The sequence below is a fragment of the Schistocerca cancellata genome, chromosome 1 (assembly GCF_023864275.1).
Source record: "Schistocerca cancellata isolate TAMUIC-IGC-003103 chromosome 1, iqSchCanc2.1, whole genome shotgun sequence".
Lineage (NCBI taxonomy): Eukaryota > Metazoa > Arthropoda > Insecta > Orthoptera > Acrididae > Schistocerca > Schistocerca cancellata.
Genome location: NC_064626.1, coordinates 524223056 through 524247919, shown reverse-complemented (window position 1 = coordinate 524247919; position 24864 = coordinate 524223056). Strand labels below are relative to the sequence as shown.

Here is a 24864-nt window from a genome sequence, read left to right as displayed (position 1 = left end):
AGAGAAGATCCAAAGAAGAGCGGCGCGTTTCGTCACAGGGTTATTTGGTAACCGTGATAGCGTTACTGAGATGTCTAACAAAGTCAAGTGGCAGACTCTGCAAGAGAGGCGCTCTGCATCGCGGTGTAGCTTGCTCGCCAGGTTTTGAGAGGGTGCGTTTCTGGATGAGGTATCAAATATATTGCTTCCCCCTACTTATACCTCCCGAGGAGATCACGAATGTAAAATTAGAGAGATTCGAGAGCGCACGGAGGCTTTCCGGCAGTCGTTCTTCCCGCGAACCATACACGACTGGAACAGGAAAGGGAGGTAATGACAGTGGCACATAAAGTGCCCTCCGCCACACACCGTTGGGTGGCTTGCGGAGTATAAATGTAGATGTAGATCCCTGGGGCACCCCCCCACTTGACTGAACCCCATTCAGACCCCACATCACAGCCATTGTCAACATTGTGAATAATGACCTTTTGCTGTCTGCTGCTAAAGTAAGAGGTGAACCAATTGTGAGCTAGTCCCCATATCCCTTTCTCCCTTTTTATAAAGCGGCTTTACTACCGAGTACTTTAATAGTTCAGCAAACTGACCATTCCTAAAGGAAAAATTACAAATAATGGCTAAATACAGGGCTAACATGTGCATCACAGTACTTCAATATTCTGCTAGGCACTCCATCATATCCATAAGAGTCCTTAGTCTTCAGTGATTTAATTATTGACTCGGTCTCCCCCTTGTCTGTATCACAAAGGAGTATTTCAGACATCAATCTCAGAAAGGCATTTGCCGAGAGAGTGATATGATTCCCTGTAGAAACTAAATTTTTATTTAATTCATCAGCACTGTTCAGAAGAGATTGTTACATATATCTGATTTATCAGTAACAGAAATATTTTTACTACAAACTGACTATATCGTTCACCTTGTGCTGCTGACCAGACACTTCCTTCACAACTGACTATATGGTTACAATTTCATCCTGTGAATTAGCTATTCTATTTGTGTACCACATATTCTTTGCCTTCCTAATAACATTTTTAAGCACCTTACAGTTCTCTTTGTAATGGGCTACTGTAGCTTGATTGTGACTTCTTCTAACATTTTGATATAATTCCCGTGTTGCTCTACATGACATCCTTATCCCACTAGTCAACCACCCAGGCTGTCTTTTACTGCTGTATCCCCTTTGGTATGTTGTAATGGAAAGCAACTCTCAAAGAGCATGAGAAATGCATCAAGGAAAGCATATTTGTCATCTATGTTATCGGCACTATAAACACCCTGCCACTCTTGTTCCCTGACGAGGTTTAAAAAAACTCTCTATTGCTGTTGGATTAACTTTCCTACATAGTTTGTAATTGTATGTGACATTTGTTTGAGTACAAAAGCATTTTAGTGTTAAAATTTGTGCATCATGGTCTGAAAGGCCGTTCACCCTTTTACTAACAGAATGCCCATCTAGTAATGAAGAATGACCAAAATATTTTCTATGACTGTGCTACTGTTCCCCTGCACCCTAGTTGGAAAAACCACAATCTGCATCAGATCATATGGATTTAGGAGATCTACCAACATCCTTTTTCTTGCAACATCATATTCAAAATTAATATTGAAGTCACCACATATAACTAATTTCTGCTACTTCCTATAAAGTGAATCAAGAACCCTCACTAGCTTGAGCAGAAATGCCCTGAAGTCAGAGTTAGGGGACCTACAAACAACAACAATTAGAAGTTTAGTTTCACTACGTTCAACTGTCTGTGCACAACATTCAAATATCTGTTCAGTGCAGTGCCATGATACGTCTATGGACTCAAATAGAATACTGTTTTGTACGTACATAGCCACTCCCCACCCCTCAAGGAACTCCTTGGAAAACAGCCAGCTAATCTGTATCCTGGTAAAGGAAGTCTCTGAACCCCCAAATTATTTAAATTGTGTTCCGATATACCAATAATTTCAGAGTCAGCATCTATAAGCAGTTCACTAATTTATCTCGAATAACACTTATATTTTGATGAAATATGCTAATTCCTTCTCTACTTGGAAACATGAAGTCCTCTGAAGGTGAGCCCTTAGGTGGGGGGTCTTCCTCTAAGCAGCTATACCTGTCAACTGACTTCAATCTAAAAAAGGTGCAGCTCTAACACCAACTACTACTGCAATGTGAGATAAATTCTGCCAAAATTTGTACAGAGGCGCAAACCATGTTCAGAAAGGATAGATTAAATAAAGTATGTGGTGGTGTGTTTGTGCCTGTTAGTAGTAGTTTATCTTGCAGTGAAGTTGAAATAGCTAGTTCCTGCAAATTACTATAGGTGAGGTTATACGCAACAACTGTACCAAATTAATAATTGGCTCCTTCTACCAATCCCCCAACTCAGATGATATAATAGCTGAACGGTCCAAAGAAAACTTGAATCTCATTACAAATAAGTACCCCACTCATACAGCTATAATTGGTGGAGACTTCAATCTACCCTCGATTTGTTGGCGAAAATACATGTTCAAAGCTGGTGGTAGACAGAAAACATCTTCTGAAATTGTACTAAATGCTTTCTCTGAGAATTATTTTGACCAGTTAGTTCATGAGCCCACACAAATTGTAAATGGTTGCAAAAACGCACTTGACCTCGTGGCCCCAAATAATCCTGATCTAATAGAGAGCGTCATGACGGATACAGGGATTAGTGAACACAAGATCATTGTAGCGAGGCTCGAAACCATATCAACCAAAACCACTAAAAATAAATGCAAAATATATCTATTTAAAACAGCAGATAAAAATTCGCTTGATGCCTTCCTAAGAGAATGTCTCCATTCCTTCCAAACTAATTATAGAAGTGTAGACCAGATATGGCTCAAATTCAAAGATACAGTATCGACAGCAATAGGTAGATTCAGTCTGCATAAGTTAATAAGAGACGGGACTGATCCACCATGGTACACAAAACACGTCAAAACACTGTTGCAGAAGCAACAAAAAAAGCATGCCAAATTCAGAAGAACGCAAAATCCCCAAGACTGGCTAAGTTTCATGGAAGCTCGAAATTTAGTGTGTATGTCAATGGGAGATGCTTTTAATGGTTTTCACAATGGATCATTGCCTCAAAATATGGCAGAAAACCCAAAGAGATTCTGGTCGTATGTAAAGTACACCAGTGCTAAGAAACAGTCAATACCGTCGCTTCGCGATAGTGATGGAAATGTTACCAATGATGGTGCCACTAAAGTGGAGTTACTAAATACAGTTTTCCGTAATTCCTTCACTAAAGAAGATGAAGTAAATATTCCAGAATTCAAAACCAGAACAGCTGTTAGCATGAGTGACATAAAAGTAGATATCTTTGGTGTAAGTAGATATCTTAGAGGTGTTGCGAAACAACTCAAATTACTTAAGAAAGGCAAGTCTTCCGGTCCAGATGGTGTACCAATCAGGTTGCTTTCAGAGTATGCAGACACAATAGCGCCTTTCTTAGAAATCATATACAACCACTCACTTGACAAAAGGTCTGTTCCTAAAGACTGGAAAGTAGCACAGGTCACACCAATATTCAAGAAAGGAAATAGGAGTAACCATTGAATTGCAGACCCATATCACTGACCTCAATTTGCAGTAGGATTTTGGAGCATATACTGTACTCGAACATTATGAATCACCTTGAAGAAAATGGTTTATTGATGCATAACCAACACGGATTCAGAAAATATCATTCTTGTGCAACACAGCTAGCTCTTTACTCCCGTGAAGTAATGAGTGCTGTCGGCAAGGGATCTCAGATCGATTCCATATTCCTAGATTTCCAAAAGGCTTTTGATACCGTTCGTCACAAGCAACTATTAATCAAATTGCGTGCATATGGAGTGTCGTCTCCGTTGTGTGACTGGATTTGTGATTTCCTCTGAGAGAGGTCACAGTTCGTAGCAATAGACGGTAAATCATTGCGTAGAAAGAAGTGATATCTGGTGTTCTGCAAGGTAGTGTCATAGGCCGTCTGCTGTTCCTGATTAATATAAATGATCTAGGTGATAATCTGAGCAGCCCCCTTAGATTGTTTGCAGATGACGCTGTAATTTACCGACTAGTAAAATCATCAGACGATCAATTCCAATTACAAAATGATCTAGAGAGAATTTCTGTATGGCGCGAAAAATGGCAATTGGCACTAAACAAAGAAAAGTGCGAGGTCACTCACATGGGTACTAAAAGATATCCGATAAATCTTGGGTATATGATAAATCGCACAAATCTAAGGGCTGTCAAGCTAAATACCTAGGAATTACAATTACGAGCAACTTAAATTGGAAAGACCACATAGATAATGTTGTGGGGAGGGCAAAACAAAGACTGCGCTTTGTAGGCAGAACACTTAGAAGATGCAACCAACCCACTAAAGAGACAGCCTACATTACACTTGTCTGTCCTCTGCTGGAATATTGCTGCACGGTGTGGGATCCTTACCAGGTAGTATTGATAGAGGACATCGAAAAAGTGCAAATAAGGGCAGCTCGTTTCGTGTTATCGCGCAATAGGGATGAGAGTGTCACTAATATGATAACGTGAGTTGGGGCGGCAATCACTGAAACAAAGGCAGTTTTCTTTGTGGTGAGATCTATTTACAAAATTTCAATCACCAACTTTCTCTTCTGAATGCAAAAATATTTTGTTGACACCCACCTACATAGGGAGAAATCATCATCATAATAAAATAAGAGAAATCAGAGCTCGAATGGAAAGATTTAGGTTTTCCATTTTCCCCACGCACCACAGTAGAGAAGTATTATGAAAATGGTTCGATGAACTCTCTGCCAGGCACTTAAGCGTGAATTGCAGAGTAACCATGTGGATGTAGATATAGAATTTTTCCGTGAGTGATCCCACCACCACCCACCACACTGTCACCTTTAAGCTTTGCCAGCCTCTCCTTCCCATACCTATTGAGGTGCAGGCCATGCCTACTGAAACCCAATCTACTGATAGCCTAACGGGCACCACTGTAATGTGACCCGTGCCCTCTGCCATCAGTGCCTTCTCCAGCCCCATGTTAACGTGCCTAGCAGTCGCATTAAAATGAGGCCGATCATGATGCTGAATCAGTTGCACGAATTGCACATTAGTGCCACCAGTTTGAGTAGCTATCTGTACCAGGTCACCGCCTACATCATATCCCCCATCCCTATCAAGACTATTCCCTGCTACACCCATTATCACTACCTGATCCTCCTCCGTAAAATTCCTACATAACGTTTGTCAGATTAAGGTTGGAGTACGGCAGTATGGCATATGGATCACTCTGTATTTCCTGTCTGAAGATGGTAGATGCTGTCCATCGTGAGGACATTCAGATATCAGCTGGAGCCTTTCGAACTAGCTCACTTCAGAGACTCTGTGCAGAGGCTGGTGAACCACCACTCCACATTCAGTGGCACCTCCATCTAGCTCCACAGACCCCGAAAATAACAGGTTGGCGTCAGTCATTGGTATTTAGTCCATCAGTCCACCTCAACTTTGATTGCCTGGTCAGGAATCACCTCAAACCAACCGAGCCATTTGGGAGAAGTGCTACTGACTGTCTTACAGATCTGGGTATGTTGTACCTCAGAATACACAACCAGGGACAGAACAAATTGCCACCTTGGCATCTTCATAGGCCCTAAGTGCTTGTAAGCTTCAAGCAGCGCAAGAAATGTGCCTTCCAGAACAGTTTACAAATAAATTATGATGAGTGATGAGTAGTGGTATAACACTATGATGGCCCTGGAGTGGTTTCACGGGCATCACAGTACACAGTTTCTCATATGTTTTGACTTGCTCAGTATGCTACAAGGGACTCACAAAATGTAAGTCATTGACCAGAGATTCAGCTCATCCATGACACCTTAGTGCCACTCCAACACCATAGTAAGGAGGTGGTATTTTGCTGGATATCTGAACACACGGGGATAGAGAGAAGTGATATAGGCAACAAAGCAGCCAAAGAAGCATGTTGGGATGGTATTGTATGCCAATGTGTTTTCCTCTTGCACGCAATCATCTCTCATTGTGTGGTGGATGAATCATGCATTGGTAGGGGACTGAATGGATGGAGATGGCAGACGAAAAACTGCAGTCGCTCAGATTGATGACACAGGCAGGGCAGACTTCATGCTGGCCGCACCTATGATAAGAGGTGCTGCTCACCAAACTGCACATATAACATAGCCCTTCAACATAGTTTCCTCTTCCAACAGGAGCCATGACCACTCTGTGAAATTTGTGGGTGCCACTTTCAGTATTTTGGCTGTGTGCCTTATATATTGGCATCAGGGCAGGCCTCAGTTTGGCTGGAAATCAGCCAACTGTCCTCCAGTATCACACATTTTGTTTTTGAGATGTTGTGAACTTTCGGGTGTCCTCCCTGAAAAGCTGGGGAGGAAGGACTTCAGTGCATTATAAACAATGCCACCTATGGGGACAACCTTCATCCGCATCCTCCCTCCCCCCCCCCCCCCCCCCCCCAAGTGAATGATATTGTAAACTCTTTGTAAGGGCACTGATGATGATGATGATGCTGTTGAGTGCTCCACATCCAAAAGCACCACCATCATCCATCCATCACAACTCGCTGCCTGAATCATTTCTTTATCTCAAATCTTTCACTCTTACTGTGTTTTTCTACCTGTTACTGTTCCACCTCCTCCCCCCCCCCTCCTCTTTTTCTCCCAGCACATCTATGCTAAAACATGTACAGCAACTCACTGCTTGCTCCATGATAGTTCTTAATGCTCACTTGTCCTGTTCTTCCCTCTACCCACTTCCTAACCCTCTGCTCTCCTCTTTTCCACAACCAACCCACCCCCTCTGTGATCACTACTTACAAGCCTTAGCTGAAAGCATCAGAATATGAAAGTGGTGTGTGTGCGTTTTACCCTTCATGGTCGTGATTCATTGTCTATTTACTGTCAGCTCATCGTAAATGATCGGAGATCATTTTCTGTTTCTCATGCTTTTTACCAAGTTTTTATTAGATTGCTTTCATTTCTGTCTGACCATTTGATACCCAGCTCGTTGTGCAGATAGTATCAGAAGGCATTTCATAGGGTATACACGCAAATGGGCATGGCTGAAGTGGGGGGGGGGGGGGGGGGGGAGGTTGGCGGTCAGAGATAGGTAGTGAAGTGGGGTGAAATGGATGGTGGTGGTGGGGGAACTGTATTATATATGTATGTGAGGGCAAAGCTGCAGGTATTAAGCTAGTATGGAAACAAAATTTTTTTTAAAAATTCATATAAAATTATTTTGTGTGTTTATTGTTCTATTTTGAAGGATAATAACAATTAAACAGATATTATCAGGTGAAAAAACACTGAAATAAACATGAAATTTAACGTTTCTCGCTTATAATCTTGTCAACATTTTTAAAATCAATCGAAAAAAGCAGAAAAGTTACTAAATATAAGTATATTTTGAATATACCAAGTTTTTAAATTGAACTAAAAATATTTAATAATTTCTCCTAGCCCCATATAGATTCATAACCCCATACAGATAGTCCTGATAATTTATTATTGTGAAATTTTAGTAGCTGTGAAAATATTTGTAACATAACTGATGCAAGAATAGTTCATTTCCGTACTATTGTCTATTGTATGTGCCCCATGCTTTTCATTTCAGATCTTTAAAGCATTTTCATAGTTAAAAAAATGAAGTTTCAGAACTATCTGTAATGGGTTAGGAAGTTGAATGGGGCTAGGAGAAATTATTTTATACTTTTTTTGACCTTTATTCAAATAATTATTAATACAGTGCATTGTAGATGTTCTACAGATACATAGAATAATACATCTGTGTTACGCTGGTACTTTACAAGCACTGTAAATAACGAACACACATAAGTCAGTAATTTTGTGAATGTTCCAATTAATGCTTTCAGGTACAAGATTCCACCACGCCCTCCTGGACAGCGTACTGAACCTGAAAATAATGGGGTATGTATTTGTTAATCACAATAATTCCACATTTCGTGATGTGTAGCACTAATTTGTAGAAGGTATTGCCTTTCTGTACACATTTTACACAGCATTAATTGTTTGAGCATTACAATTCGTTTATATTGTCATTTCTTTCTGCCTTCTTTGTCAGAACTTTGAAAGACTTTTTTTTTTTTTTTAACTGAGAAATAAAAGGTTCTATAACATATAGAACTGACATTAAACCTTACATCTCACTGACCACTAGATGTTCCCAATGCTTACATTTTGGATACATCATTCCGCTGCATGGCAGATCGAAAATGAGGAAACTGTGGATGACCATTTCACAAAGGTTATCTGTGGTGTCACCGCCAGACACCACACTTGCTAGGTGGTAGCCTTTAAATCAGCCGCGGTCCGTTAGTATACGTCGGACCCACGTGTCGCCACTATCAGTGATTGCAGACCGAGCACCGCCACACGGCAGGTCTAGAGAGACTTCCTAGCTCTCGCCCCAGTTGTACAGCCGACTTTGCTAGCGATGGTTCACTGACAAATTATGCTCTCATTTGCCGAGACGATAGTTAGCATAGCCTTCAGCTACGTCATTTGCTACGACCTTGCAAGGCGCCATTACCATTTACTATTGATGCTGTAAAACATGTACTGTCAAGAGCGATGTTAACCAATTATGGATTAAAGTTAAGTATTCCAGCAGCTACGTACTCTATTTGCTAGTCTCATATCCGTGACCTGTTCCAGACCTCACGCCAGCCTGCGTGAGCTTAAACGCGTGCCTTTCGGCTTCCTCCTAGTGGGTTGGCTGTCTTGCCAGTCCACACCATTATCATTGTGAACAACCACATTTGTGTGTAAATAGTATGGAACTCCATGCTCCACATTCATTGGTTTGCCCAGAATTTAAAAAGAAAAGAAAGTACTAGAATATAAAATGATTGAACACGTGACACATACTGAGGCAAGTAAAAAATATGAACAAATGCATCTAGTGGGCATGATGACACAGCTATCACTCAGCCTTCCTCAACTTTTTTCAAACCAAATCTAACATGTGCTACAAGCCAAAGAAGAAGCAGACAGAACAAAAAATTATCAGGAGGAGAGATCTCCGCCCTTCTTGATGACCATTGTTACAGACCCAGCAGGAACCTCCAAGCAGATACAGTAGAAGACACTTGATATACCTCAAACAGCACAATAGAGAAAGCTCCTATCCACCCATTCTTCCTCCCAAAATGTAACAGATTTTGCACTCTAAAAACTTTTGCTCGGTTTGATGAGTTACCCCAGAATATGATTCTGTGTGACATAATAGAATGAAAGTAAGCAAAGTATGCAAACTTCTGTGCACTTAGATCTCCTATATCTGACATCATTATCACTGCAAAAACAGACTTGTTTAGGCGCTTCGAGAGTTCTGTAGTATGCCCTTTCCAACTGAATTTATTATAGAGTTTTAATCCCAGAAATTTAACACTGTCGACCTTTTGATGTGCATGTCTTCATATGTTGTACACATGCTGGAAGGAGATCTCTTACAGGTTCTAAACTGCATGTAGTGCATCTTTTCAAAGTTTAATGACAGTGGATTTGCTTTAAACCATTTATTAATGTCAGTGTAAATTTGAATAGCAGCTATTTCTAAATCTGCATTTGACTTGTTACTTATTGAAATGTTTGTATCATCTTAAAAAGAAACCCTTAGCATCTGGCAATGTAACATACAAGAGGGAGTGAATGTACACAGGAAAAAACAACGTACCCAAGATGTAACCTTGAGGAGCACCACATGTAATTAATATCCAGTGAGATGAAGTCTGATTACTTATTGAATGGGTATTTTGCAATGACACCCTTTGTTTGCTATTAGTTAGGCGAGACTCAAACCATTTCGCAGAATTGTCAGTGACACCATAGTATTCTATTTTGCTTAAGAGAATGCTGTGATTCACATGGTCAAAGGGTTTTGACAGGTTACAGAAAATGCCAGTAGCCTTTAATTTGTTGTCCAATGAGTTATGTATGAGGCTTGGAACTTAAATAGTGGCAACTATTTATTCACAACCGATACAAAAGATTTACTTGTTGGCACCTGTTACTGTCTTTCGAAGTAGTCACCAGCTTTATGTAGAACCCGTTGCCAGCAATGTGAAAGGCATAGTGTACCGTTAGCAGAGCCTGTTCTGTTCATGGTGCGAATGGAACGGTCTACTGCCTGTCAAATCTCTGGAACAGTTCTGAAGCGAATGCCACAAAGTCGTTCCATCATCTACGGAATCAAATCAAAGTCACAAGGACTTAAGTCCGATGAGTATGGTGGATTGTACAGTACTTCCCAGTCCCATCAACGGAACAGAGCAACCACAACTTGCGTTGCATGCGCCCGTGCATTGTCATGCAAAATGATGGGTGGGTTGCACAGAAAGTGTCACCGCTTCTTTTGCAAAGTTGGTCGCAGGTGATGCTCCAAAAATGAACAGTAATACTGTGCATTGACGGTCTGCCATGGAGGAATGTAAAGCGTTATGATAACGCCATCACAGTCGTACACGAGAATCACCATAACTTTAGACCGCTCCATTCGCACCATCAACAGAACAGGCTCTGCTAACGGTATACTACACCTTCCTGTAAGAGATCCCAATGGGTTCTACACAAAGCTGGTGGCCACTTTGAAGGACAGTAACAGGTGCAAACCTGTAACTCTTTTGTATCTGTTGTGTAGAAGTAGTTGCCAATATTTTAAGTTCCAATCCTCATAAATTCTCACTGTAAGTGTAAATAGCTGTCTCTGTGTTGGAACCCTTAAGAAACTGAAACTGTGACTTGGACAGTATATTATTTGCAGTCAGATGCTTAAGGAGAAGCTTGAACACAGCCTTTCCAAATATTTTTGAAAAAGCCGGCAAAAGTGAAATTGGCCGTTAGTTTGATGGTATCTCTTTATCCCCCTTCTTGTGGAGAGGCTTAACCACAGCATATTTTAGTCAGTCCGGAAATGTTATGCTGATAAGAGATTGATTACACAAATAACTTTAGACAGAACTCAACTATCATGAGCACTCTTTGATTAACTACATTGATATGTTATTGTACCCACTAGAATACTTATATTTTAAGGATTTTTTGATGAATGCAGACTAACCATGTAGTTTTCCTTATCGAGGACTTCTCCATTGCAACTATATCTGTGCTCGAAATCGTAAGATTCTCATCTATTTTTAACTTCCTAGCAATTAATAGAAAGCTCTTCATATTCCATATGATTACATTGCTCTGCCAAATACAGTGAGATAACACTTCATAAGAAAGTGAATTCATGCATGGACAATGACATTAATAAGCTCCGTAAACTAATTAATAGAAAAATACCTTCACTGTGAGACCATCATTCATCAGTTCGGTAGACTGAGATGATGTCATCACAGCTATAGAACATACAAAAATAAATAGTGGTAGTTACGGACACATTTTTGCCTTCACAAATTAAAATTAGTTTAAACTTGAGAAGCTAAAAATAGTCTGTTCATAGTGTTTGTGCTGAGTAATATTTCATATTATTCCATTTCGAAATGTCTTTAACAGTGACATAGTCCTAATGTTACTTAATCATTACCTTTCAATTACCCACAAAACACTGATTATTGCAGTGTACCTGATCTTAGAGTATTTCGATCAAAGTTATACGAACATTGCCAAAATGTAACCATCTCTTCAATATGAATTTAAGTTTGTGAAGTATCTTATAGTCTCAATGTTTCCTCTACAATGTGCGGGTCAGAATGATCCGAAAGCGTCAAAACACACGTGTGTCAGTGGCAGGTGGTAGGAGAGGCTTGTGGCCTTGAGTAGCATTCCGCCCACTCTCTCTGCAGCTGTGGACGCAGTTGGATCATAGTCAGAGGTGAGTGTGTGTTTATTATTAACAAATAGTGAAAGAAATCGTGAGCTGGGTCAATATGATTGCATGTTGTATCATATGTTGTACTAGTTTTTTTATATCCAATTTCATTTTTATAAAATTGTGTGAGTGAATCTGTGGTTTTCCTTTATTTTACATTTTTAAGCCCATCTGAATTGTTTCAGCCATGGTGAACAACACACGTTTCCTACCTGATGAAGAAATTCGACAAGAATTCAAAAGATTGACCAGTGCTACTTTTGATGATTTGAAACACATTCCTGAAGAATTATCTAGCACTGACAATAAAAATAATGTGACACAAAAAGAAGTCAATGAACAAGGATGCCTTTGAAGTCCTTGCAGAAGACAACATTATATTGAAGCATCATTTTTACTCCACAAGATTCTTCAACCTTAACATCAGAAGCTGATGAACAGAGCTGAAACTTGATGCTAGGGGAGCCATGGTGGTGTTTATTTCCTGGTCATGTTGGTCTGACGGGAAATGAAGCCGCTGACACTGCTGCCAAGGCTGCAGTCCTCTCGTACCTCGGCCCACTAGTTCTTCCATTTCCTCCAGTGATCTCTGTGTTGCTTTCTGTCAGCAGGTGGTGACACTTCGGTATCACCACTGGTCTTCCCTTCATGGGGAAAAAACTCCAGGGAACTAAACGTCTCCCAGTGGCTTGGATGACCTCCTCTAAGCCCTCTCGCTGTGAGATCATTTAGTTAGGTTGCGTATCGGGCACACTCTTTTTTAATGATCACCATTTGTTAAGTGGTGATCCCCCACCACATTGTGTTCATTGCTGTCAACTTTTAAAGATTCGCCATTTCATTATGGAAATTCCCTTTTTTAACCACTTACTTTCTCATTTATGTTTAAATTGTAAGACATTTCCAGGGGCAGATGTGGACTCTGACCACAATCTATTGGTTATGAACTGCAGATTAAAATTGAAGAAACTGCAAAAAGGTGGGAATTTAAGGAGATGGGACCTGGATAAACTGACTAAACCAGAGGTTGTACAGAGCTTCAGGGAGAGCATAAGGGAACAATTGACAGGAATGGGGGAAAGAAATACAGTAGAAGAAGAATGGGTAGCTTTGAGAGATGAAATAGTGAAGGCAGCAGAGGACCTAGTAGGTAAAAAGACGAGGGCTAATAGAAATCCTTGGGTAACAGAAGAAATGTTGAATTTAATTGATGAAAGGAGAAAATATAAAAATGCAGTAAATGAAGCGGGCAAAAAGGAATACAAACGTCTCAAAAATGAGATCGACAGAAAGTGCAAAATGGCTAAGCAGGGATGGCTAGAGGACAAATGTAAGGGTGTAGAGGTGCATATCACTAGGGGTAAGATAGATACTGCCTACAGGAACATTAAAGAGACCTTTGGAGAAAAGAGAACCACTTGTATGAACATCAAGAGCTCAGATGGAAACCCAATTCTAAGCAAAGAAGGGAAAGCAGAAAGGTGGAGGGAGTATATAGAGGGTCTATACAAGGGCAATGTACTTGAGGACAATATTATGGAAATGGAAGAGGATGTAGATGAAGATGAAATGGGAGATACGATACTGCGTGAAGAGTTTGACAGAGCACTGAAAGACCTGAGTCGAAACAAGGCTCCAGGAGTAGACAACATTCCATTAGAACTACTGACGGCCTTGGGAGAGCTAGTCCTGACGAAACTCTACCATCTGGTGAGCAAGATGTACGAGACAGGCGAAATACCCTCAGACTTCAAGAAGAATGTAATAATTCCAATCCGAAAGAAAGCCGGTGCTGACAGATATGAAAATTACCGAACTATCAGTTTAATAAGTCACAGATGCAAACTACTAACGCGTATTCTCTACAGACGAATGGAAAAACTGGTAGAAGCTGACCTCGGGTAAGATCAGTTTGGATTCCATAGAAATATTAGAACACTTGAGGCAATATTGATGCTATGACTTATCTTAGAAGCTAGATTAAGGAAAGGCAAACCTACATTTCTAGCATTTGTAGACTTAGAGAAAGCTTTTGACAATGTTGACTGGAATACTCTCTTTCAAATTCTAAAGGTGGCAGGGGTAAAATACAGGGAGCGAAAGGCTATTTACAATTTGTACAGAAAGCAGATGGCAGTCATAAGAGTCGAGGGACATGAAAGGGAAGCAGTGGTTGGGAAGGGGGTGAGACAGGGTTGTAGCCTCTCCCCAATGTTATTCAATCTGTATATTGCGCAAGCAGTAAAGGAAACAAAAGAAAAATTTGGAGTAGGTATTAAAATTCATGGAGAAGAAATAAAAACTTTGAGGTTCGCCGGTGACATTGTAATTCTGTCAGAGACAGCAAAGGACTTGGAAGAGCAGTTGAACGGAATGGACATTGTCTTGAAAGGAGGATATAAGATGAACATCAACAAAAGCAAAACGAGGGTAATGGAATGCAGTCGAATTAAGTCAGGTGATGCTGAGGGAATCAGATTAGGAAGTGAGACACTTAAAGTAGTAAAGGAGTTTTGCTATTTGGGGAGCAAAATAATTGATGATGGTCGAAGTAGAGAGGATATAAAATGTAGACTGGCAATGGCAAGGAAAGCGTTTCTGAAGAAGAGAAATTTGTTAACATCGAGTATAGAGTCAAGTGTCAGGAAGTCGTTTCTGAAAATATTTGTTTGGAGTGTAGCCGTGTATGGAAGTGAAACATGGACGATTAATAGTTTGGACAGGAAGAGAATAGTAGCTTTCGAAATGTGGTGCTACAGTAGAATGCTGAAGATTAGATGGGTGGATCACATAACTAATGAGGAGGTATTGAATAGAATTGGGGAGAAGAGGAGTTTGTGGCACAACTTGACGAGAAGAAGGGACCGGTTGGTAGGACATGTTCTGAGGCATCAAGGGATCACAAATTTAGCATTGGAGGGCAGCGTGGAGGGTAAAAATCGTAGAGGGAGACCAAGAGATGAATACACTAAGCAGATTCAGAAGGATGTAGGTAGCAGTAGCTACTGGGAGACGAAGAAACTTGTACAGGATAGGGTAGCATGGAGAGCTGCATCAAACCAGTCTCAGGTCTGAAGACCACAACAACAACACTTTCTCATTTATGTTTTCCATCTTAAGTTATTGGCTGTTTTAGCAAACAAAGTTCGGGCTGTTGACCGCATGTTACTTTTTTATCTGTTGTAGCAATATGGCGAAGGACATTTAATCTTTAATTCAGGACCTCCATTGTCGTTTGGGCTCAACATGTAACTGTTTTTAACTCCTTTTTTGTTTTTGTGTTCTATGGTTCTGACATGGGCGCGTATGACAATAGTTGTTTTTGCACCCTAAAACAAAAGAAAACTTCATGTTGGGCAAAGAAGAAAAACTATCTGTATTGATGTCACTCTTTTACCATCCAGAAAAGTCAGATCCCATCAAGGAACATCATTACTCACTTACCTAGTGCCAAAGGAGATCTCAGAACCTTGTAGGTGAGTTAAAATTGTTATCCTTATTCATAAACCAAGCCAAGAGTGTTCAGTTTGCTAATGAACAAATTGAATGCAGTAAAGCTTAATACAAATCTGACCAGTGGTATATGGGACCCACAGGTGCCACTGAATTGAAATCATTGCTTGGCCTTCAGTTTTTTAATGGTGTTATGAGTAATTCAATCCAGTGTGTGACAATTTTGTGATCACTTAATGTTGAAAAACAGAATTGTGCTCCTAATTTGCTGCCTAAGATTTGACCCAAAAGCGTCCCAAGCAGAATGAAAAAAGGAAAATGAAAAATGTGCAGCATTTCTCGAATTTGGGGAGTTGTTCAACCAAAATTGTTCTGTATATTATACTGCTGCAGAATATGAGACAGCAGATGAAATAATTCTCAGTCTGAGGGTTAAATGCCCCTTCAAGATGTACATTCCAGCATAACCTGAACGGGATGAAAATTGTATCACTCTGTGATGAAAGAAGCACCACCTTCTGTTCAGGTATCTCATAAATAAGGAAAGGAACAATAACTTGACAAAGTTTGTTATCACCTACCCAATACGTTCTTCTGCTGAGACAACCTCTCCATCTTCCAAATCGAAGTGTCACTTGTGACAACTGGTTTTCATCTGTAGAACTTTATGATGAGCTCTGTAAATGCAAGATCACCATGGGTGGTACACTGGGAGGGAGGGAGGGGGGGGGGGAGTATGAAGTTCCTCCAGGACTCAATGCAACCAAAGGCATATCATTGGGAACTTGTATGTTTTATTTAGCAGCTTGTCAGAATGTTAGTTTCGTACCACCAGAAAAGAAGTGATTCTACTATCATTCATACACACTACTAGAACTGTGAACACAGACACCAAAGACATGATATTGTTGAAATTTACAACTCCACAGAAGGTGGAGTTGATGTTTTCAACAAGTTGTGTCACAGCTATCCAACTAAAAGAGTTGCTAAAAGATGGGCAGTGCACTATTTCTACGGGATTACTGGATGCTGCAGAAATAAATGCCTTCATACTGCATAGGATAAATATTGCATGACACAAGTTAGCCAATCCAATTTTATGAATTCGTTGACATTCACATTGCTTTACCCCTCATAAAACCAGAGGGTAACCAGTGAAAGGCTACCCGTTAATGTACAAACTTAAATAAGAGGAGTTCTGGGGATTCAGAGCCTGCTGAAACTGCCCCTCCCCCCACCCATCAGAGCCACCAAGGAACCAGAAAGAGATGCTGTCAGTGCACAAATGACAGAAAAACACACAATTCCTGTGAGTCCTGTGGCTTGCCAGTTTGTAGTTTACATGAGAAAATTAATTGGCTATGCTTTCGATTTGAACCAGAGTAAGTGTTCAAAGACTGAAGAATATATCACTTACCTAATCTAGTTGTACCAAGTCATTTACATATGTTGACATAGTTGTTAAGTAATGTTTGCTTTCTTTGTAATGTAATTTTGCTTATGTCTTTATGTTACACAGTTGTTACTTTTTTCTTTGTGATTCTGTGTATCATTTGTAAATTTACATTATTTATTTTGAATTTTATAAGATTGTATGATTTTAGACTAAGTTTTCATGTAGTTTTGAAAAATATTTAATAAGAAGTGGAAACTTTTTTTTTTTTCCAAAAAGATTTTGGGTCTTCAATATTTTTTTAGACTTGCATTCTATAGTATTTTTTTGGCATTTATTTCTTAACAATTGGACTTTGTGTCTCCAAAACATTTAATAAAATTGTATGTTTAATAAAGTGTATTTAATTGTTTCGTAAAATGTTGAAAACAACACATTACCTAAAAAATGAGTTGTGTTAAAAAGACACAACATTGTCCTGGAGTTTAGAGGGTTAGAATGGTTCGATCATGCACTTTTTACGTTGCCTCTGTTTCTCTCTGTACACTATGTGATAAAAAGTATCTGGACACCCCTAAAAACTTAATTTTTCATATCAGATGCATTGTGATGCCACCTATTGCCAGGTACTCCACATCAGCGACCTCAGTAGTCATTAGACATCATGAGAGCACAATGGGGCATTCCGCGGAACTCACTGACTTTGAAAGTGGTCAGGTAATTGGGTATTACTTGTGTCATATGTCTGTATGCGAGATTTCCACACTTCTAAGCTTCCCTCGGTCCACTGTTTCCGATGTAATAGCGAAGTGGAAACGTGGGGGGACACGTACAGCACAAATGTGTACAGGCTGACCTCGTCTGTCGGCTGACAGAGACCACCAACAGTTGAAGAGGGTCGTAATGTGTAATAGGCAGACATATATCCAGACCATCACACAGGAATTCCAAAATACATCGGATCCACTGCAAGTACTATGACAGTTAGGTGGCAGGTGAGAAAACTTGGATCCCCCTGCGGGTCCGGGGGTAAGAATAGGCCCGCGTATTCCTGTCTGTCATAAGAGGCGACTAAAAGGAGTCTCCAATGTTTCAGCTTTTCTGTGGTGGTCCCCTCTCAGGTTTGACCTCCACCTTTTCCAAATTTCTGTTGATAGTGTGTTTTACTTGGGGAAGGACACCTTATGTGGTGTTTTTTGTTTGTCCATCACGCACCAAAATCTTGCATGCTATTTATTGTCATGTAGGTGGCTTTGCACCCAATGTCTTACGGGTTGCCTACTTCTCGTCTCCTGCGATGTCCCACCCTTCGTGCCCACGACAATTCTGGTCCATTTCGGCACCCAAAATCCAGTGCGGTAGCCAGTCCGTCTTGGTGGGGTTGTCATGTACCCTCTTGGTGGTAGCCCCTGGACAACACAGGGATCGCACTGCTGATGCCAGAGGTGAGATCTCCCTGCGTATGCCAAGGAGTAGGTGCCCATCCTTTCTGGGGTACCAGGACTCCCAGGCCATCTTACCATGTGGCCCTTGCTGATGCTGGGTGGTGCCCATGGTGAGAGCCCCTGGTCGGAGTGGGTGGCATCAGGGCGGATGACCCACAATGAAATGGGTTAAATTGAATCACGCTGGTGGTCGCTTGGCCCCAGCAATCTCAGAGTGAGTAAGGAATGATTTTGATGTTGCGACCTATGATTCCCGATCGTTGCCCTCCCAGGGCACACCTTGGGAGGACTGTAGGGCGACCAGGTCTCGGAAGCCATATTAGTCTCAGTACCTAGTTTGCAGCAGGACTGATGAAGCGACCTTTCAGACAGCGAAGCCCCAGTTTTTTGTCGGCCATAGGTTTGGGGAAGTGGCGGCATTGTCCAAAATGCGCAGCGGGTCGATTTTGATCCAAACTGCCTCTCCAGCCCAGTCGTGGGTGTTGCTCACCTGTGACAAGCTGGGTGGCATCCCTGTCTCGATTACGCCCCAGTAAAGCCTTAACATGGTCCAGGGTATTATTTTCCATCGAGACCTCCTTTTGCAGTCGGATGAAGAGCTACGCGCCAACTTAGAGTGACGGGGTGTCCACTTCATCCAGTGTGTGCATAGGGAACCCAAAGACAACAGTGCCTTCATCTTGACTTTTGAGGGTGACTCATTACCTGAAAAGGTCAAGGTGATGGTTTACCATTGCGACGTGAAACGATACATCCCTCCTCCTGTGCAGTGTTTCAAGTGCTGGAAGTTTGGCCACATGTCATCTCGCTGCACCACCAGCGCAATATGCAGGGATTGCGGTCGTCCTCTGCACGCGGGCGCTCTGTGTGTGCCTCCTCCCACTTGGGTCAACTGGGGGAAGCACCACTCCTCCTGCTCGCCTGACTGCCCTGTTCTCCATAAGGAGCTGCGAATAATGGAGATAAAAACCCTGGATAGGCTCACCTATCAAGATGCAAAGAGGAAATACGAATGACTTCATCCTGTTCCGACGACTACATCATATACTGTGACTGTGACTTCATTGCCCCTGTTGGCGACGGCTGTCCTTGAATTTGTTAAACCTCCAGTGGGCCCTCAGGGTAAGAAGGAAGAGGTTCAGGTTGCCTCTGTGCCACCTGTTACTACCAGCTCTTCGTCTGAGGATAATTTGCAGATTTTGGCGTCCCCCGATGACCTTGATCTCTCCTGTGCCTCGGACGCAATGGTTCTTGATTCAGGCTCTCCTGGGTGGCAGTAGATGACACAGCGGTGTAATCTGCCTCCTCGGTCTCTTCATGACTTTTTCAGTCGTGAACAGTCTCATTCTCCAGTAGAATTGCAGCCGTTTTTTCCACCACTGTGCTGATCTCCGACAACTTATCAGCCTTCACTCATTCTTCAGCATTGCTCTCCAGGAAACTTGGTGTCCGGTGATTCGAATCTGCACCCTCTGTGGCTGTCGGGGTTATTATAAGAATCGGGCAGCTTATGTGAGGATATCTGATGGAGTCTGCATCTCCGTCCTTAACTCTCTTTACAGTGAGTGTGTACCTCTTCAAACACCTTTAGAGGCTGTCGCTGTTAGGGTGTGGACGCCTCAGGCTGTTACTGTTTGCAGTATCTATCTTCCACCAGATGGTGATGTCCCACGACATGTATTGGCTGTGCTGATAGCCCAATTGCCACCACCTTTTCTGTTACTGGGCGACTTTAATGCCCATAACCCTTTGTGGTGTGGATTGGTGGGAACAGGCAGAGGCACTGTTGTTGAACAAGTGTTGGCACAGCTCGACCTTTCTCTCTTAAATAACGGTGCTTCGACACATGTCAGTGTGGCGCGTGGCAGGTACTCAGCCATCAACCTTTTGGTCTGCAGCCCTGGCCTTCTACCAATTATCCAAAGGAATGTGCATGACGACTTGTGCGGTAGTGACCACTTTCTGATCTTTCTGTCACTGCCACAGCGTCGCTCTTTTGGGCACCTCCCTAGATGGGCCTTGAATAAGGCTGACTGGGACACGTTCGCCTCCATTGCCACTATTGAGCCTCTTTCTCATGATGCCTTTGATGTAGTGGTTCACAAAACAACCACCGGTATCGTTTCTGCAGTGGAATCCGCAATTCCCTTTTCTTCCGGGTTGCCTCAGCGGAGGATTGTGCCTTTTTAGTAACCACTGATCGCAGAGGCGATTAGAGATCGCAGGCGGTCCCTCCATCGTCATAAGTGACACCCATCACTTGAACACCTCATTGCCTTTAAGCAGCTCTGTGCCTGAGCCCAATGCCTTATTGGCCAACAGAAGCTGGAGTGCTGGGAAAGGTATGTCTCCACCATTGGCCTCTGTACCTCTCCATCTCAGGTTTGGACAAAGATTAAGTGACTCTATGGATATCAGACCCTCATCAGCTTTCCCTGAATGGAGCAGTCTGTACTGAATCAGAACTCTTAGCAGAGCATTATGCTCAGAGTTCCACTTCTATGAATTACCTGCTGGCCTTCCACTCCCTGAAAGAGCAGTTGGAATGTCGGAGCCTTTCATTCCAAATGTACCAACCCGAATCACACAATGTTCCATTCAGTGAGTGGGAATTCTAAAGTGCCCTAGCTGCTTGCCCTGATACAGCTCCCAGGCCGGATCACATCCACTATCAGATGCTCAAACACCTCTCGGTGGACTGCCAGTGACACCTCCTAGACCTTTTCAACCGTATCTGGGTTGAGGGTGAGTGCCCATCACAATGTCTGGAAAGCATCATACCAGTGTTGAAACCTGACAAAAACCTCCTGGAGGTGGACAGATACTGCCCCATTAGCATCACCAACGTTCTGTGCAAGTTGTTCGAACACGTGGTGAGCTGGAGGTTGAGTTGGCTACTTGAATCTCTGGGCCTTCTGGCTCCGTCTCAGGGTGGGTTCCATAAGGGCCGCTCTGCCACTGGTAATCTGGTCCGCCTGGAGTCTACCATCCGTACAGCATTTGCCCGCCGTCAGCATCTGGTTGCTGTCTTTTTTGACATGCAGAAGGCATATGATACAAAATGGCAACATCACATCCTCACCACGCTTCATGGGTGGGGTCGTAGGGGCCCGCTCCCGATTTTTATTCAAAATTTTATGTCGTTTCGTTCCTTCCGCATGCAAGTTGGTCCCTCCCATAGTTCCTCCCAAGTCCAGGAGAATGGGATCCTGCAAAGCTCTGTCTTGAGTGTCTGCCTCTTTTTACTTGCTATCAATGGGCTGTCTGCAGCTGTGGGAATGTCTGTATCAGCTTCTTAGTATGCTGATGACTTTTGCGTGTACTACAGCTCCACTGAAATTGCAGTTGCTGAACGGCAGCTGCAGGACGCTATCTGCAAGTCGCAGTCTTGGGCTGTAATGCGCGGCTTCCAGTTTTCGTCCTCCAATACTTGCGTCATGCATTTCTGCTGGCATCGCACTGTTCACCCTGAGCCATGGCTTTATCTTGACTGTGAACCTCTTGCTGAGGTGGAGACGCATTGGTTTTTGGGATTGCTTTTTGGTACCCAGTTGACTTGGCTCTATCATATTCGGCAGCTTAAACAAACGTGCTGGCGGCATCTTAACGCTGTTCGTTGCTTGAGTCACACCAGCTCAGGTGCCGATCGGTCTACCCTTCTAAGACTGTATCAAGCGTCGATTCAGTCCCGTCTCGCTTATGGGAGCCTGGCTTACGGTTTGGCATTGCTTTCTGCGTTGTGCTTGTTTGACCCCATACTTCTCTACAGGATCTGACTCGCAACTGGAGCTTTCCGCACAAGCACTGTGTAAGCAGCCTACTTGCGGAGGCTGGTGTCCCTCCATTGCGGATCCGGCACCAACGTCTACTGGCCACTTATGCTGCATGTGTTTGTAGCTTCCTCAACTCAGTCATCCATCTTCCAGAACGGTGGCCTCGGCCAGGGTGTACAATTGCGGTTAGCGTCCAGTCTCTTCTCTCTGGGCTTAAGCTTTTCCCTCTCCCACCTCTTTTCTGGGCCCATCTACGTATAACCCCCATGGTGTGTGCCCTGCCCATGCCTTCAGCTGGATTTGGCACAAGGCCGGAAAGGGTCAGTCCCTCCTGCGGCCCTTTGCCGACGCTTTCTTTCCATCCTTGCTGCGTTCCACGGGTCTGACGTAGTGTATACCAACGGTTCGATGGTTGCTGGTCGAGCTGGTTATGCTTTTACTCTTGGGGATTAATCTGAACAATGCTCCTTGCTGGATGGCTGCAGTGGTTTCACTACAGAACTGGTAGCCATATCTCGTGCCCTAGAGTATATCCACTACTGCTCACGTGAGTCCTTCGTCATCTGTAGTGACTCCCAGAGTGGTTAACAGGCTATCGACCGGTGTTTCCCTCGCTCTCATCTGGTGATAGCTATCATGGAGTCCACCCATACTCTTGCCCATTGTGGCCGCTCCATGGTTTTTTATCTCCAGCCAATATTGCGGCAGAAAGTCCTGAATGGCGCACCCTGCCTTCACCCAACAAACTTTGTGTTCTCAAGGAGACTACAGGTGTGTGGCACTCCTCCACGTAAGCCTTTCACAAGGACTCAGTTGCTCTGTGCTGGCTATGCATTGGCCACACCTGGCTGAAGCATGGTCATTTATTGTGCTGCGAGAACCCACCTCTATGTTGCTGGATCAGCGTTGATAGTGGTCGACATCTTGTTGGACTGTCCGCTTTTCACTGTGCTCAGGCAGACGTTTGCGGTGCCTGATACACTCACTGCACTTTTAATGGATGACATTGCAATGGCAGGCTTAGTTTTGAGTTTTATTTGAGCAGGGGGCTTTTAACGCTCAATCTGAGGGTTGCCTCTCTCTCTGTGTGTTGTGTCTGGCCTTTGGCCTACGGTTTTAGATTTGGTTGGCTTTTCCTTTTTTTGTTTCCATGGTCAGCCAAGCACTGTAATACTCTGTGTGCTTTTATTTCCTTTTTTCTGGTCTTTGTCTGTGTCTTTCTTGTTCTGTATCGCCCCTTGTCCTCTCCGTTGCTTGTTTTTATTCCTTGTGGATGTTTCATGGAAGTGGAAAAAGGGACCAATGACCTTTGCAGTCTGGTCCCTTTAACCCCACAAGCCAACCAACCAGAAAACTGGGATTTAATTGTCAAGTGGCTGCTCATAGGCCACACATCACACCAGTAAATGTCCTACAATGCCTCGCTTGCTGTAAGGAGTGTAAACATTGGACGATTAAACAGTGGAAAAGTGTTGTGTGGAGTGATGAATCACGGTACACAATATGGTGATCCAATGGCAGGGTATGGGTATGGTGAATGCCCGATGAACATCTGCCAACTTGTGTAATGCCAACAGTAAAATTCGGAGGTGTTGGTGTTAGGATGTGGTCGTGTTTCTCATGGGGGGGGGGGGGGGGCGCTTGCACCCCTTGTTGTTGTGCATGGCATTAACAAAGCATAGGCCTACATTGATGTTTTAAGCACCTTCTTGCTTCCCACTGTTCAAGAGCAATTCAGGGATGGCGATTGCATCTTTCAACACCATCGAGAGTCTGTTCCTAATGCACAACTTGTGGCGGAGTGTTTACACAACAACAACATCCGTGTAATGGACTAACCTGCGCAGAGTCCTGACATGAATCCTATAGACCACCTTTGGGATGTTTTGGAACGCCGAATTTGTGCCAGGCCTCACCGAGTGACATTGATTCCTCTCCTCAGTGCAGCACTCCATGAAGAATGGGCTGCCATTCCTCAAGAAACCTTCCAGCACCTGATTGAACGTATGCCTGTGAGACTGGAAGCTGTCATCAAGGCTAATGGTGAGCCAACACCTATTGAATTGCAGCTTTACCAATGGAGGGCACACGAAATTGTAAATCATTTTCAGCCAGGTGTCCGGATACTTTTGGTCTCACAGTGTAGGTGGACTAGCTGCAATGGGGCTGCAAAATCAGTTGCACCTCTAATTTAACTGTAAATTCCTCATTTAAACAGGATTACTATTCATCATGTAATAATGGTCATTGGACATGAAGCAATTAGCAGTTCCTGTTACATATTGATTGTTGCCACAACTTTGTCCAGAAGCCATCATGCATGCACTACATCTCGGCCAGTCCTTTGGAAATAGGTTCTAACAGACAGTTAAGAGAAGAGTTTCCACAGTGGAAACTACCGAATATGGAAAGAAGGAGCATAGGACTGGTAAGAAGAAAGAAAGACTAGGAATGTCAAAACTGAAGAAAGAAAAATAGTAGATCTGAAAGAGAGATACCCATCTCATCTATCACCCCTCAGGGTCCCTCCCTGGGACGTACTTCACCAGTGAGTTGGGGGACGAAGGTGTTTGCCAATCCTACAGAATGGTCACCACCATATTCACCTCCACAAGCCCCAAAAAATATATCTAACACCCTACTATTGACAGCTTACAGAAAGCATAGCAACACAAACAGTAACCTCCTCCCATTAGCTGAACTTCTGAGAAATTCTGGCTTAGGAACAATAAGTCTTACTTGCTCCACATTGGATTCAAATGAGACGAGGTAAGCAGGTAGCTAACGTACTTACTGTAAGTTAAACTAACAGCCCCTAAAAAATATATGTGAACTCGACCATGCAACTGAACAAATCAAAAATGATATACATTATCGTAGTACAAAAACTCTTCACGAACAAGGTTACTTCTAACCATGAGAAAAGTATAC

At 42.7% G+C, this 24864-nt stretch overlaps 1 protein-coding gene across 2 annotated transcripts in view; it reads left to right on the top strand.

Annotated features, from left to right (window-relative positions):
* The window catches only part of LOC126179290 (E3 ubiquitin-protein ligase RNF185-like), an 80530-nt gene that overhangs the window by 24568 nt on the left and 31098 nt on the right, over nt 1–24864 (top strand). For both annotated transcript variants that reach the window (XM_049924597.1, XM_049924598.1), the window contains exon 5: nt 7908–7962. In XM_049924597.1, the coding sequence (XP_049780554.1) occupies nt 7908–7962 (55 nt within the window). The remainder of the gene's footprint in view (nt 1–7907; nt 7963–24864) is intronic.